The sequence below is a fragment of the Hippocampus comes genome, unplaced genomic scaffold, assembly GCF_001891065.2.
Source record: "Hippocampus comes isolate QL1 unplaced genomic scaffold, H_comes_QL1_v1.1 scaffold199, whole genome shotgun sequence".
Lineage (NCBI taxonomy): Eukaryota > Metazoa > Chordata > Actinopteri > Syngnathiformes > Syngnathidae > Hippocampus > Hippocampus comes.
In genome coordinates this window covers 130,612-142,471 of record NW_017805372.1, presented here as the reverse complement: position 1 = coordinate 142,471, position 11,860 = coordinate 130,612, and the positions used below count along the sequence as shown (strand labels likewise).

The 11,860-nt window shown below is 44.0% G+C and overlaps 3 protein-coding genes and 2 long non-coding RNA genes across 5 annotated transcripts in view; 2 read left to right on the top strand and 3 right to left on the bottom strand.

The window, feature by feature from the left end:
- Nucleotides 1-1,031, bottom strand: part of rnf208 (ring finger protein 208) — a 13,064-nt gene extending 12,033 nt beyond the window's left edge. Inside the window, exon 1 of the mRNA XM_019871975.1 lies at nt 457-1,031. The gene's annotated coding sequence lies outside the window, so the exon portion shown is untranslated. The remainder of the gene's footprint in view (nt 1-456) is intronic.
- The window catches only part of LOC109517066 (uncharacterized), a 5,524-nt gene extending 2,240 nt beyond the window's left edge, over nt 1-3,284 (top strand). Inside the window, exon 3 of the long non-coding RNA XR_002168466.1 lies at nt 3,196-3,284. This is a non-coding gene — a long non-coding RNA (uncharacterized LOC109517066). The remainder of the gene's footprint in view (nt 1-3,195) is intronic.
- Nucleotides 1,686-8,726, bottom strand: slc5a1 (solute carrier family 5 member 1). Its single transcript, XM_019871962.1, has 15 exons — nt 8,525-8,726; nt 8,076-8,147; nt 7,848-7,952; nt 7,660-7,719; nt 7,454-7,558; nt 7,270-7,375; nt 6,038-6,118; nt 5,731-5,939; nt 4,518-4,653; nt 4,347-4,454; nt 4,129-4,279; nt 3,874-4,042; nt 3,224-3,439; nt 3,046-3,145; nt 1,686-2,558 (listed from the first exon to the last, which is right to left on the bottom strand). Exons 1-15 carry the CDS (start codon nt 8,681-8,683, stop codon nt 2,344-2,346), a joined length of 1,992 nt encoding a protein of 663 aa, XP_019727521.1. The 5' UTR covers nt 8,684-8,726; the 3' UTR covers nt 1,686-2,343.
- LOC109517067 (uncharacterized) lies at nt 2,774-3,039 on the bottom strand. Its single transcript, XR_002168467.1, has 2 exons — nt 2,918-3,039; nt 2,774-2,861 (listed from the first exon to the last, which is right to left on the bottom strand). It is a non-coding gene; the product is annotated as an uncharacterized LOC109517067 (long non-coding RNA).
- A 1,298-nt stretch (nt 8,727-10,024) lies between the features above and the next one.
- The window catches only part of sppl3 (signal peptide peptidase 3), a 50,852-nt gene continuing 49,016 nt past the window's right edge, over nt 10,025-11,860 (top strand). Inside the window, exons 1-2 of the mRNA XM_019871972.1 lie at nt 10,025-10,043; nt 11,150-11,245. The gene's annotated coding sequence lies outside the window, so the exon portion shown is untranslated. The remainder of the gene's footprint in view (nt 10,044-11,149; nt 11,246-11,860) is intronic.

The window sequence follows — 11,860 nt, the reverse complement described above, 5'->3', positions numbered from 1 at the left end:
AAAAAGAAAAAGCCCGCCATGTCTAGAAGCCATTGTTGATGTGCACGATATTTAAGATGGAGAAGCTTTTGGGGCATGAGGGAGAGACGGTTGTGCAATGGCAATATTTCCTCCTGCAGTACCGATGTACGTGTCGGGATAACACACACACACACACACCGTCCAAGAAGTCTGCCAAATGTCAAGACTACTCGAGACCTCTAACTCCCACAGCAAGGGTGGGGAAGCTGCTGCCCGTAAGCTACGCGGAGCCAATGATGGCATTTCATCCCGTTAAAACACAAACTTAGTTCATCCACATTTGCTTTTCGTAAGTGGCCCTGGGACGGCTATCGCCAGTCATGCTTGTGCGATGATGCAACAGCCCCGCAAGCCTCCCGGCACCTCCTCCAGATCTCGATCGCTTCTCGGCGATCCGTCTCGTAAACAAACGGGCAAAAACGGCATCATCCTCACCTTAAGCCTCGTTGGGGTCTTTATTCAGCAAGCGGGAGGAGAAGGTGGCGGCGTTCGCTTCCCCGGCAGGATGAGGATGGAGGCAATGTTAAGATGGAGGAGGCAAGGTGGAGGCACGTCCACATCCCTCTTCTTTTGTCCTTCACGCCGCCGCTCTGCCTCCTCCGGGGTGTGTCGGAGCGTCTCTCTCAGCTGTCTCCATCCTTCCTCTTCCTCCCTGCTGTAGCTTAAGTCCTCCTGGCCCCTGGGTTTTGAATCAAACGGGATTGTTTTCCTTGTCGTCCCGCTCTCCTGGGCTCTTATCAGCCCCGCTTCACAACAGCACCTCCTCCTCCTCCTCCTTCGTCGGTTCCAGGCGAGCGCACCTCACTGCTGCACATGCGCACTCTCCTCACTTTGCCCTCTCTCTCTCTCTCTCTCTCTCTCTCTCTCTCTCTCTCTCTCTCTCTCTCTCTCTCTTTCGCGCCCGCTATCTCTCCATCACACACTCCCTCCCATCCTCTCGCCGCAGCACACACTGCAGTGGCCCCGCAGGCGGCGGCGGCGCGCTTTTCAGTTGCCAGAGGAAATATTTCAGGCGCACACGCAGATCCAATCTCCAGAGTGCCGAGAGAAGGAAATGAAGCATAAATTCAAGAACAAATCATGTTCGGTAAAAATGCTGACTGCGGTTCATCCATGGTTGATGTTCTCGACAAGAAGCGTTACTTAAAATGAAAGGGGCCTTTACGATGCTTTATAAAGTGTTTATTAACTAAAGAATGTGTGGTTAATACTCGGGTCATGTTAAGTGTGGCAGGAGCATCTAATGTTAATAACTGTAATAATTATAGATTATACAGTGGAACCTCATGTGACAAACCTGATTGCTTCTGTCATCCAATTTGTCACATGAAACGTTCATCAACCAAGACAATGCTACCCATTGAAATGAATGGAAATGTAATGAATTCATTCCAGCCCCCTCACTAATCTATACTTACCTTTATTTGTTTCAAACAAAAAAAAAATGGTTAGAAATAAATACACTGCAATATCAAATTCAGTGAAAAATATTCTTCTATCCAAATAAAAATACTTAAATGATATTTGTTTACTATTTCAATGGCAGAAAAGGGCAGGACTACAGCTCATGCTCTGAAATATTTTCTTCTTTCAAAATAACTTGGAGAAGTTCTGATTCAAGTGGCTTTGATATAGCTCCCTGTTACAAGCAATGTTTTTTTTTCCCCCCAACATTGTTTTACCTTGTCTTATATCCTACAAATATATTCAGCATTCAAGATGAAGGCGGCGTCTTTGCACTTTGCACTTTGCAAAATACAGAAAATGAAACCAAAAAAAAAAAAAATCCTCAGATCCATGGAGGAAAAATATCACAAATCATTTTATTACATAACTTACAATAAGCCATTAGCTTGTGTCTATTGTAAACCGGGGGCGGCCTCCTTTTGTCCAGCCCAGCAGCTTCCTACCCAGCTAATTAGCAGTCGCTAATGAAAAAAAAAAAGGAGCTCAGCACTGTAATATGTCAGTGAAATCTGAAAATCTTGACTCAGTCCTGCTTCTGTTGACCTCAGGAGGTCAACACCGTCAATGTCTCAATGTCATTATTTCATCCAGTGAGGTTGTATTGTCCTGGATAAGCACGTTACGTTCCAAAAAAAAAGTCCCCCGGGACATGTGTCCACTCACTCAAGTAGTCTTGAGTGTTTGGAATGATGAATTGAACAAAAATGTCAAAGACGTGAAGTGCATTTCTGCAGCACTAGAATATGAATTACAGTCCCCTCCATAAGTATTGGAACGGCAAGGTCAATTCCATTGTTTTTACATTGTATGCTGAAGACATTGGAGTTGTAAGACATGAAGAAGACGTTGATGTCTTTAGCCATAAAATCCGTGAAAGAAAACAGCCACGCAGAGGAGGAGGAGAGCGTTGACGTTGACAACGTTCCGCCACAGCGGCACTTCGGATGTGTCCGTAAGCTTCCTCTGCAGCTCGGCCTGTTCCTCTTCACTCAGCTTTGGAGTTTTTTTCTGCTCCAGGCCACAGAAACACGCTTGCACCTTCTTGCAGAAGCCCGGTTCTTCCGCCGGTTCTAAGACAGAAAAGAACGTGACGGGGGATTACATTTCTGAATCGTTCTGGAAGTGCATTTTTTTTTCATGATACTACATTTGACAAGACTTTTTTTTTCCTGATATTTTAAAAAGATTTTGTTTTTTTTTTCCCCCTGTTGTGTCAGGGATTTTTTTTCACCCCTCATTTCCGCCCCAGTCTGTCGTTATATTGAATGTTTATTTGTGTTTTTTTAAGATTTTTTTGGGGGGGGTGGGGTGTAATTTTTTTTCGTATACATTTCAAGGGCCGTCAAATATTTATGGGTTTCCGCTATTTCACGCTTGCACCTTCTTGCAGAAGCCCGGTTCTTCCTCCGGTTCTAAGACAGAAAAGAACGTGAAGGGGGATTACATCGTTATCCCCCATGAATAGCGAAGGTCAACTTTAACTAGTAGTATCTTAAAAAAAATAAATAAAGGTCATGGCTGCACCATTTGGGTTATTATTAATCATGAGACAATTACCCTCCACCTCCATACTGTTGACATTTTCCACCCAGTCGTCTTTCTCCAGGTCAACTCTTTCTTCAGTACAGTTCCTCAGGCTCCAACACAGTCGATACAACTGGACCCAAGACAAAACATCTCGAGTGACGCGCGGCGCTTCTTGTACAGGTTACTGTTCCATCAGCTGTTTTCGTACGTGTTTGTCGGCGATGGGTTTGGTCACGAGGGAGACGCCAAGGATGACGATGCAGGAGACCACAAAGAGGATGATGGCGAAGTAGAGGTAGTGAACGCCGCATATGATGGTGGGACAGTTACTGGGCTCCACGCAGCTGCCTGTGCCGTAAGCAAACTCTGCGATCATCCTGGATAAGCCGATGAGGAGGCCGATCATGAGCCCATAAAAGGCACCCTGTAAAACAAAGAAGTTGGAACACACACTCCCATCCCACCTCTTAAAAAGGGGAGACTACCGCCCCGGTAAGTATTCCGCCACAACTACACTACGACACTCATATATTTTAACCCTTTCATGCACCCTGTAACCTGTCCACTGTAGTAACCGCTGTCCCTGAAAGAGGTTAATGATGGTGATGATGTCATACTTTTTGGTGATTCCCGATGTATGCCGTAAAAGGCTTCACAGCAACCGGTCGAGCTCAAATTAAAACAGCAAATTGGCCACCGTCACCTCATTACACAACGCCGTAACTAAAAGCTGTCACAAAAAGACCTTTGCACAGTCATTCTTTGAACGTGATGATAAACGGAGCAGAGTTCATCTCGCTGTTTATACAAGCGAACCACCCGCACAGAAGGCGAACCACCCGCACAGAAGAAACTCACGGACTCATTGACTCGCTTGCAGAAGATGGCCAGAATGAAAACGGCGGTGACGGGCGGTGCCAGATAGCTGGTGATGGACTGGATATAATCAAAGAGTTGACCGCTCTGGGCCGACTGCACCACCGGGATCCACGCGATGCTCACGCCAATCAGCACCAAAATGAACACTCTGCAACGAGTACAAGCACAGCGGGGCAGTTGGCCGTCTATAAAGCCGAACCGTGCAAATTGGTTCTCGTCAAGCATTCGTTTAACCTGCCAGCGATCATGAGCTCCTTCTCGGTGGCGGAGCGCCGCATCTTGGTGTAGATGTCCATGGTGAAGAGAGTGCTGGCGCTGTTGAAGATGGAGGTGAGGGAGCTCATGAGAGAGGCCAGCATGACCGACAGCATGAGTCCACGCAGACCTGAGAATGCACGGCTTGGATTCAGTGAGGTGAGGCCGGTTGTGAGGCGAGGTTCTCCTTTACCCACCTACGGGCATCAGATCCACCACCAGTTTGGGATAAGCAATGTTGGTGCAACCCACGCTGGCCCCGCAGTGCTTGACGCATTCGGCCGGGTCCACGCAGGCCACCACGTCTGCAAAACAACGCCGTTCGGCTCGCTTTGTGCAAGTCGCCTAGAAACGTCGGCGTGACTCACCAGAGTAGAGGATCCTGCTGATCATTCCGGGGAAAACAATCAGGAACATGGGCAGCAGCTTCAGGTAGCCGCATAAGATGCAACCGCCTTTCACGTGGGATAAATTCTTGGCTGACAGGCAACGCTGCACGATCACCTGCGTTGTTTGGAGGGGTGGAGACAAACAAATCGATATCGTGAATACAGTTGTGTTCACAACAATGGCGCTCTGTCCTTCTAATAGCTCCATGTAACCCAGATGTGAAACACCTCTTAGGCCCGTTGCGAATAGTCACGCGGATGAATTTGGCTGAAGCGACGACTGTTGATTGATTTTCTTTTTTTTCCTTTCTTTTCAATGAATGACTGAATGAAAGTATTGGTATTGATGAAAATTGCAAAAGATATCGTATCAATTTTATGTACTGTATTTATTTTACAATGTAAGATAAGATAAGATCACCATTATTTGTCCCACACTGGGGAAATTTGCAGTCTACAGCAGCAAAATTGGGGGGGGACAAAATGTTTCAGAAAAGAACTGTAACTGTAACTGTGTCAGAGTAAGTTGCCTACTAAGTAACCAACTGACTGAGGGACAGACAATCACAATTAATACATTTAAAATGTAAGGAGAATTAATATTCACCCTGGAGCTGGACCCCTCTCACCAGAAATGGGACAGTCCGATCTCACTGTTATCCCTCACGAATAAGGAAGTAGCCTGCTCATGTACACAGTGCTGCCAAATAGAAAACTGCTTATTTTTGTTTGTTTACTTTTTATATGTCTAAACAGAATGTCAGAGTTGAAGACTCCACCGTAATTGGACAATGTGTCACTCTAACGACTTTCTGTGAGGGTCAACGAGGCGCGGTTAATCTTCTCGGTCAACAACAACATCGAGGCACCGGCGCATTAGTCGTTTGGTTCTTCGGGAAATAGAAGATAAAAGTCGTAAAACGACATCTAATGCATGAATGACAATTCGTGAAAGCACACAATAGCCAGGAAAGTGATCTCATTAGTTCTGCTTGGCCAAAACGATTGAGATAAAGCTGGATTTAACCTTTTCATGCACCCTGTAACCTGATAACGTGATAAGTTGTCCATTGTAGGAACCGCTGTCCCTGAAAGGGTTAATCAGTCAATAAGTGATCCATCAAGACTTTTTTTTTTTTTTTTTAATGACCACGGATATGTCCTGAATCACACCACTTGCCATTTGACTGACCTGATCAGTGCACCAGTACCACGTGGCTTGAATAGTGAGTCCAAACACCAAGCCGGGCCAGGGCAGGTCTCCTGTGATGGGGTCCCGAAAAAGGTGGAAGGAGTCATGCCGAGGCTTGTAGCAACTCTCGCTGATGTTCCCCGTGATGGAGGGAATGGCCTTCATGTAGCGTTCCTGGAAACTTTCATAGCCGCCCACTTCATTGAAGGCTGCAAAGCAGATCTTTTATTTCGACACATTTCAAACGATATATTTCAAACCGCATTCATATGGATATTAATGAAGAAGAAAAAAAAAAAAGGATTACCGAAGCCCATGAGAATGAACGATCCGACGATCATAATGATGGTCTGTAAGGCGTCTGTGTAGATCACCGCAGCCAAGCCACCTTAAGGACAAAACACAACAGCTTTGTAGCACTTCCCAGTTTGAGCTGTAATTTATCCTTATGTCCTTAAAAACTTTGCAAAATGGGGGGTGATGAATCCTGAATGAAATTCGAAAAAGCATGATGAGATGATTCACCGTCATAGATTGCAGTCATACAGCCAACAGATAAAACACAATGAAACGGTTCAAAACCTGAAGGGGCCTGAGATTAAGCCTTGGTGGAGGTCTTCGAGTGCTATTCTAGTTCTATGTGAGTTTTATATGTGGAAAAACTTGACATTTAACTTGGCCGATCTAAATTTAGGACTGTAGCATAGATTCATGCGTCACGGCATATTGTAGAAAAGGCCATGCTAATAGGTGAACCCTTTGAGGCACAGCGGTTACTATGGTGGACAGTTTATCATGTTACAGGGTGTAATAAAGGGTTAATTAAATAGATTAGGCGAGAAAATTGCAGATTAATAAGTAAATCATTTTCATGTTGCAATAAATGGACTTTCACGCACTATATCCATCCATCGCTTTTTTATAGCGCTAGGCCTCATTCGGGTCACGTGTGAGCTGGATCCTATTCCAGGTGACTTTGGGCGAGAAGCTGAGGTGCACCCTGGACTTGTCCCCATCAATTCGCAAGGCACACTATTCACACTCACACGCTTTGATTTAGAGACTTCAATGAACCTAACATTCATGCTTTTGAAATGTTGGAGGAATTCAGAGATTTCCTGGAGAAAACCCAACGCAAGCTTGGGGAAAGCATGCAAACTCCACCTAAGGAAGGCCGGAGCCGAGATTCAAACCTGGGAACTCTCATCTGTGAGTCAAATTGTGCTCAGCGATATTTCTTCATATGACTCTTCCCTGCATATGGTCTACTCTGCGTATTTTTTGGACGTTGTTAATAAACGTCACAACCAACTTAAGCTCTTCCACTGTTCAACTAGCGGTGTTAACAGAAGGCTTGCTTGCACTTATCACACTTTATGGGCCATGGGCAACAATAACATGCCACTGACAAATGGCTTGAGAGTAAGTTGCGTGAAAAGACTTTAACTCCCCAGATAGACGTCCCCAGCCATTTGTTTATTTACTATTTTATTTTATTTTTTTTTTATGAATAAAATGCTCCTGGGTGTGCGGTCTGACCTGTGACGGTGTACAGCCCCGTAATCAGGAGCAATGCCACGACGGCCAAGTAGATATTTAGCCCCAGAGCCTGGTTGATAAAAATGGCGCCGGAGAACATGTCCGCCTGAGCAGATGGGAGATGACATTTTTTTTTTTTTATGGCGATTGATAACAGTCAAGGAGATATGTAAAGACAACTTACTGAGATCTTGGTGAAAATGTACAAGAGGAGGGAGAGCACCGAGAGGTAGATGCGAATGCGCTGCCCCCCGAATCTCTTCTTCAAGTATTCGGGCATGGTGACCACCTAAACACACGCAAATGCTGTTTTAGTTTATAGACGCCATACCTTCTACGTCTTGTTTAGATTTACGAAAGAGTAAATCAAGAGTACGTTGGCCTGTTTACCCCAGCTTTGATGTAGATGGGCACAAAAAGCCAACCCAGGATGACCACCACAATGAGAGCCTGAAGTTAAAACAGTCACTGTTTAGGTAATCCGGGAAACATATTCGAAAACGTATTATACGAAAAAAGTATATTCTACGGAGTTGTCATGATTTGAAATAGAATTCGAATTCATGATTTCAACTCACATTCCATTCAAATCCGCCAATGGCTATTCCGGAGGCTGCACCGGTCCCGGCGATTCCCACAAAGTGCCCGCTTCCGATGTTACTGGCGAAAAGAGATGCTCCAATCTTTGGAAGGCAAAATTATTATCATTATTATTTTTTCTTTAATTCAATTGATTTATTCAGAAAGCATTCCATCTTCATGTGACATTTAGTATCGTGGAAGAGACGTGAAAATGAGGGTCTCACCGGCCACCAAACCATACTTCTGCCTGCTAGGAAGAAGCCACCGACCGTGGCGCGGTTGGTGCGAACCATAGCCTGCAATTGAAAGCAAGCAGAAGAATTTAAACATGTTATATTATACTTTATGTCCTACGTTTGCGCTATTAGACAGGTCCGCTAAACCTTCAGCTGTCAATCAAATGCACACAACCTAAAACCAAAGTCAGCTTGCAGTCAATAAAGGCCCTTCTGGGAAAATAAAGTCAATGTGTAATCATTACAACTTTTAATCTCAAGCACCCCCCTGAACGTGCACCGCAGATCGGTCATCCGCTTGCGATTTTACGATTCGATTCTGAGTTTAGGTTTCAACTCGACCTCAAAGAAAACAGAAATGACCTTGACAACCAATAACTACTTTCAAACCCAAAGAAGATACCAAAAAAGGTAACCTCGATGTTGAAACAACTCACCCATAGTCCAACAGCCAAGACCACCAAAAAATAAATCACAATGACGGATATATCAGCAGGATTATTGAGGGCCGTGCCGGCCGTGTCGTTTCTGGCATTGCTCCTCATGAAGGAGAAGCCAAAATAGTCACGAGACATCGTTGAAGGCGTCCTCCACATAAGCAACAGTGTCGGTGAATGAAGCACCTGTGGTCACCTAGGTACCTTTTACCCATTCACTACTGCAGGGGGCGGAGTCAGGTGTGGGAACAGGTTGGGAACACGCCATTATTTTAGTTGAAAGTAGATAGATTCATGATGTGAGGCTGTGTTCACTGAAAGCAAGTCATGTTGTTAATCATCAACACACACACACAAGGAAATACATGCTGAGATTTCCTCTTAGACCAAGAGCCAACAGATAAAAGCCCGCAGCTAGTATCTTTTCACCTTCAGAACATATGACAAAGAATTGCAAATCAGTTAGCGCGGCCCTTAAATTAAGTATGACGTTTCAAACATGCGCTATGCGTTAAACACCGACTCTGTCAGTCAGTGAAACAAGTTTACAGAGTGGAGTCAGAGAGGTATTCTTCTGTGGTATTTAGTGCGGTGTTCATTTGGCAGGTGATCGGCGATATCAAAACATGCTGGTCTTGACTGATGAATGAACCTTCACTCCACAGGGAAATTAATGGTGAACAGTTACTGAACTGTAAGATAATGACTCAAGCGCTGATTATCGAATGTATAATCGTACATTATGATGTGGATGATAAGTTTGTCGCAGAGATGCCATATATTTCATACTTTAGTGATAATCAATTCAACACTAGTGTTTCATAACACAATAATAAGCTACTGTGATCCAATTGTATCCAAATTAAATTAAACATGTTTGTTTATTTTTAGACATGCATTGCCTCAAGTGAGAGGGCATAGCACCTTGTTGCCAATTAAAGGCCTAAATTGCCACAAGGCACCTTTCAAAACTTAAATGCAGATATGTCACATCAGCAGCATTTTTGGGACGAGTTATCATCCCTGCGACCCAGTGTCCACAGATTCGATGTCCGCTTACAGATAAAAAACGTCAAAGGTGGAGGTTCACTTGAGCAAGGCCTCTTACATCACACGGCAGCGCGATGATAAAGCTCCCAATAATACGCTTTTGAATTCACCATTTTGCTTTTGCCTGTGTGCGTCGTGCTCACTTGCCGTGTGAAGGGGCATGCTGCCCTCTAACGGACATAGCACATTATTGCATCTGTATGGTGAACTTCAAAAAGACGCAAATACGCTTTCGTGATGATATTACACGTTAAAGTACAAATCAATCACTTCTTTTAATAGAACACATTTATAGAAGGATAACCTTGAACTTATAGGCCCACGACTCGCCGATCAATCCTTTTATGTACTTGTAACCAAAAGTGTCCAGTAGATGGCAGCAGACACTGATAAGAATCATCACCGGATATTGCTGATGACTGTTGGCAATAATGAACTACAGATACGTTCATTTACCTTCATACCTACGGTACGTGAACGTCGACATTACAGCAGCGTGCCATTAAACTAGTACAATTAAAACCAACAAATAACATCTTGTAGAAGCAATGAAACCGTTTAAGGTAAACTGCAATTGTCATTCCAATGATTGCGTGAAATCAATTCACTCTGTCAGCATTCTAGCGATTGTTAGCTACGTTAGCTGTAATGTCGGACAGAAATGCTAATTATTATTGATTTTTTTGAACAGCGAAACGAGGGGAAAACGATTTCTAAATTGCTAAAGTGAGTGTGCAACATATTAGCTGTAGCTCTGAGTTCATGGTGGTTCCCCAAAAACTGCAGCTGTGTTGTTCATGTGGATGAAAATACTTTTTTTTTTTTTTGTTTTGTTTTTTACTGGACAAAGGAGTTGGTTCGGTAATGGCAAACGACTCAGAATTCAGGCTTAATTTCTGGACAATGAATTGGTATTCTGGTTGCACAGTTCAAAGAAAGCATGGCTGTAGAATTTTGATTGTTGTTCTGAAATATTGTTGACCAGAAATTGATTTATAAAGCCGCAGTCCAAACCATACTGTTTCTTCAATCGATCAAAAACCTTGTGTAGTGATCAAATGACATTCATTGGTCTACCCAAAATGTCATTACAAGTTTCAAATGACTCCATTTTGATTTCTTTGCTCGTTTGTGGGCCCATTTCGGATATATCACAAAATTGGATCTCCTCAGAGAGGAATCGGAATATTCCCAATGTGAATTGACAGTGACTGGACCAAGCCATTCTCTCATCATATCTCCAACAAAATGTTTTGTACGTCGATCATAAGAGATGAACCGCAAAGCAAGGTTATTGATTTTCTGTGGATGGGAAGGCGGCTTTTCAAAGAGAACGGTTGTTCAAAAAATGGTTCATGAACGGATTCAGACAGTCGGGTTGATTATATCTGTCAGGAGGAAGAACAGAGCATCAGTAATATTCTGGGAGACAAAGAGTGCAGAAGGTCATGAACTCAGCCTGCATGCTTCATTTAGGATGGCTCGCTGTAGCAGACAGGACAGGCGAATCAGGCAATGCTCGTTTTGTCCGCATGTTGATTGAGGCGGAGACTTCTCTCTTTTTTTACTCACCAGGCAGTCTGTACCCAAGGAGCAGGTGGGTGGAGATATGGAAGCTACTGAGGGGGCGCAGAGGGCATACTGAGAACATTTCAGCCGGATGAAGCGGAGGTAAGATGAGGACACAAGCAAATTCACAAGATCCTTGAGGCCTGGCTTTATCAGTCCTGTTTTGGAGGATATAAATACTTCGATACAGATGAGTGCTGAACACTGTCGTTAAGAAAAAGTCCAAAGGGTTTGCTGGTATAAATAGATACAGTATTCTTACTGTTTAACCAGACTCAAAAAAATTCATGAAGGTTGTAAATGTTGGCTGTGGCTTTGGCAGGGCTGACGTAAATCGTACTTCCTGCGTGTCCTACGCTTGCTCCAGAGCATTTTCCCAGTTGGACATGAGTCCCATAACTCGTCAAGAAGTACTAGCCATCAGCAACATGTTCTACGTGTGGAAATTGATTTTCCATCATCGGACACATGAATGATAATTTTGAGATCTCTTGTCATGAAGAGTGTAACTGAGCACAGGATGTAGGACAGAACCAGGATTTGTCCGGTTTTGTTTCTGATTGGCATCGAGGCACTCCACATGACATTCATGAGGCTGGCAGCGGAACTGTCCAGTCTTCAGTGGGGTCGATTTATCTGCGCGCAGAATTTCCCAGCATTGTTGAAGTCGGTCCGTAAAAGAATAAACCACAGGCCTAATTCGCTTTATGGAACATT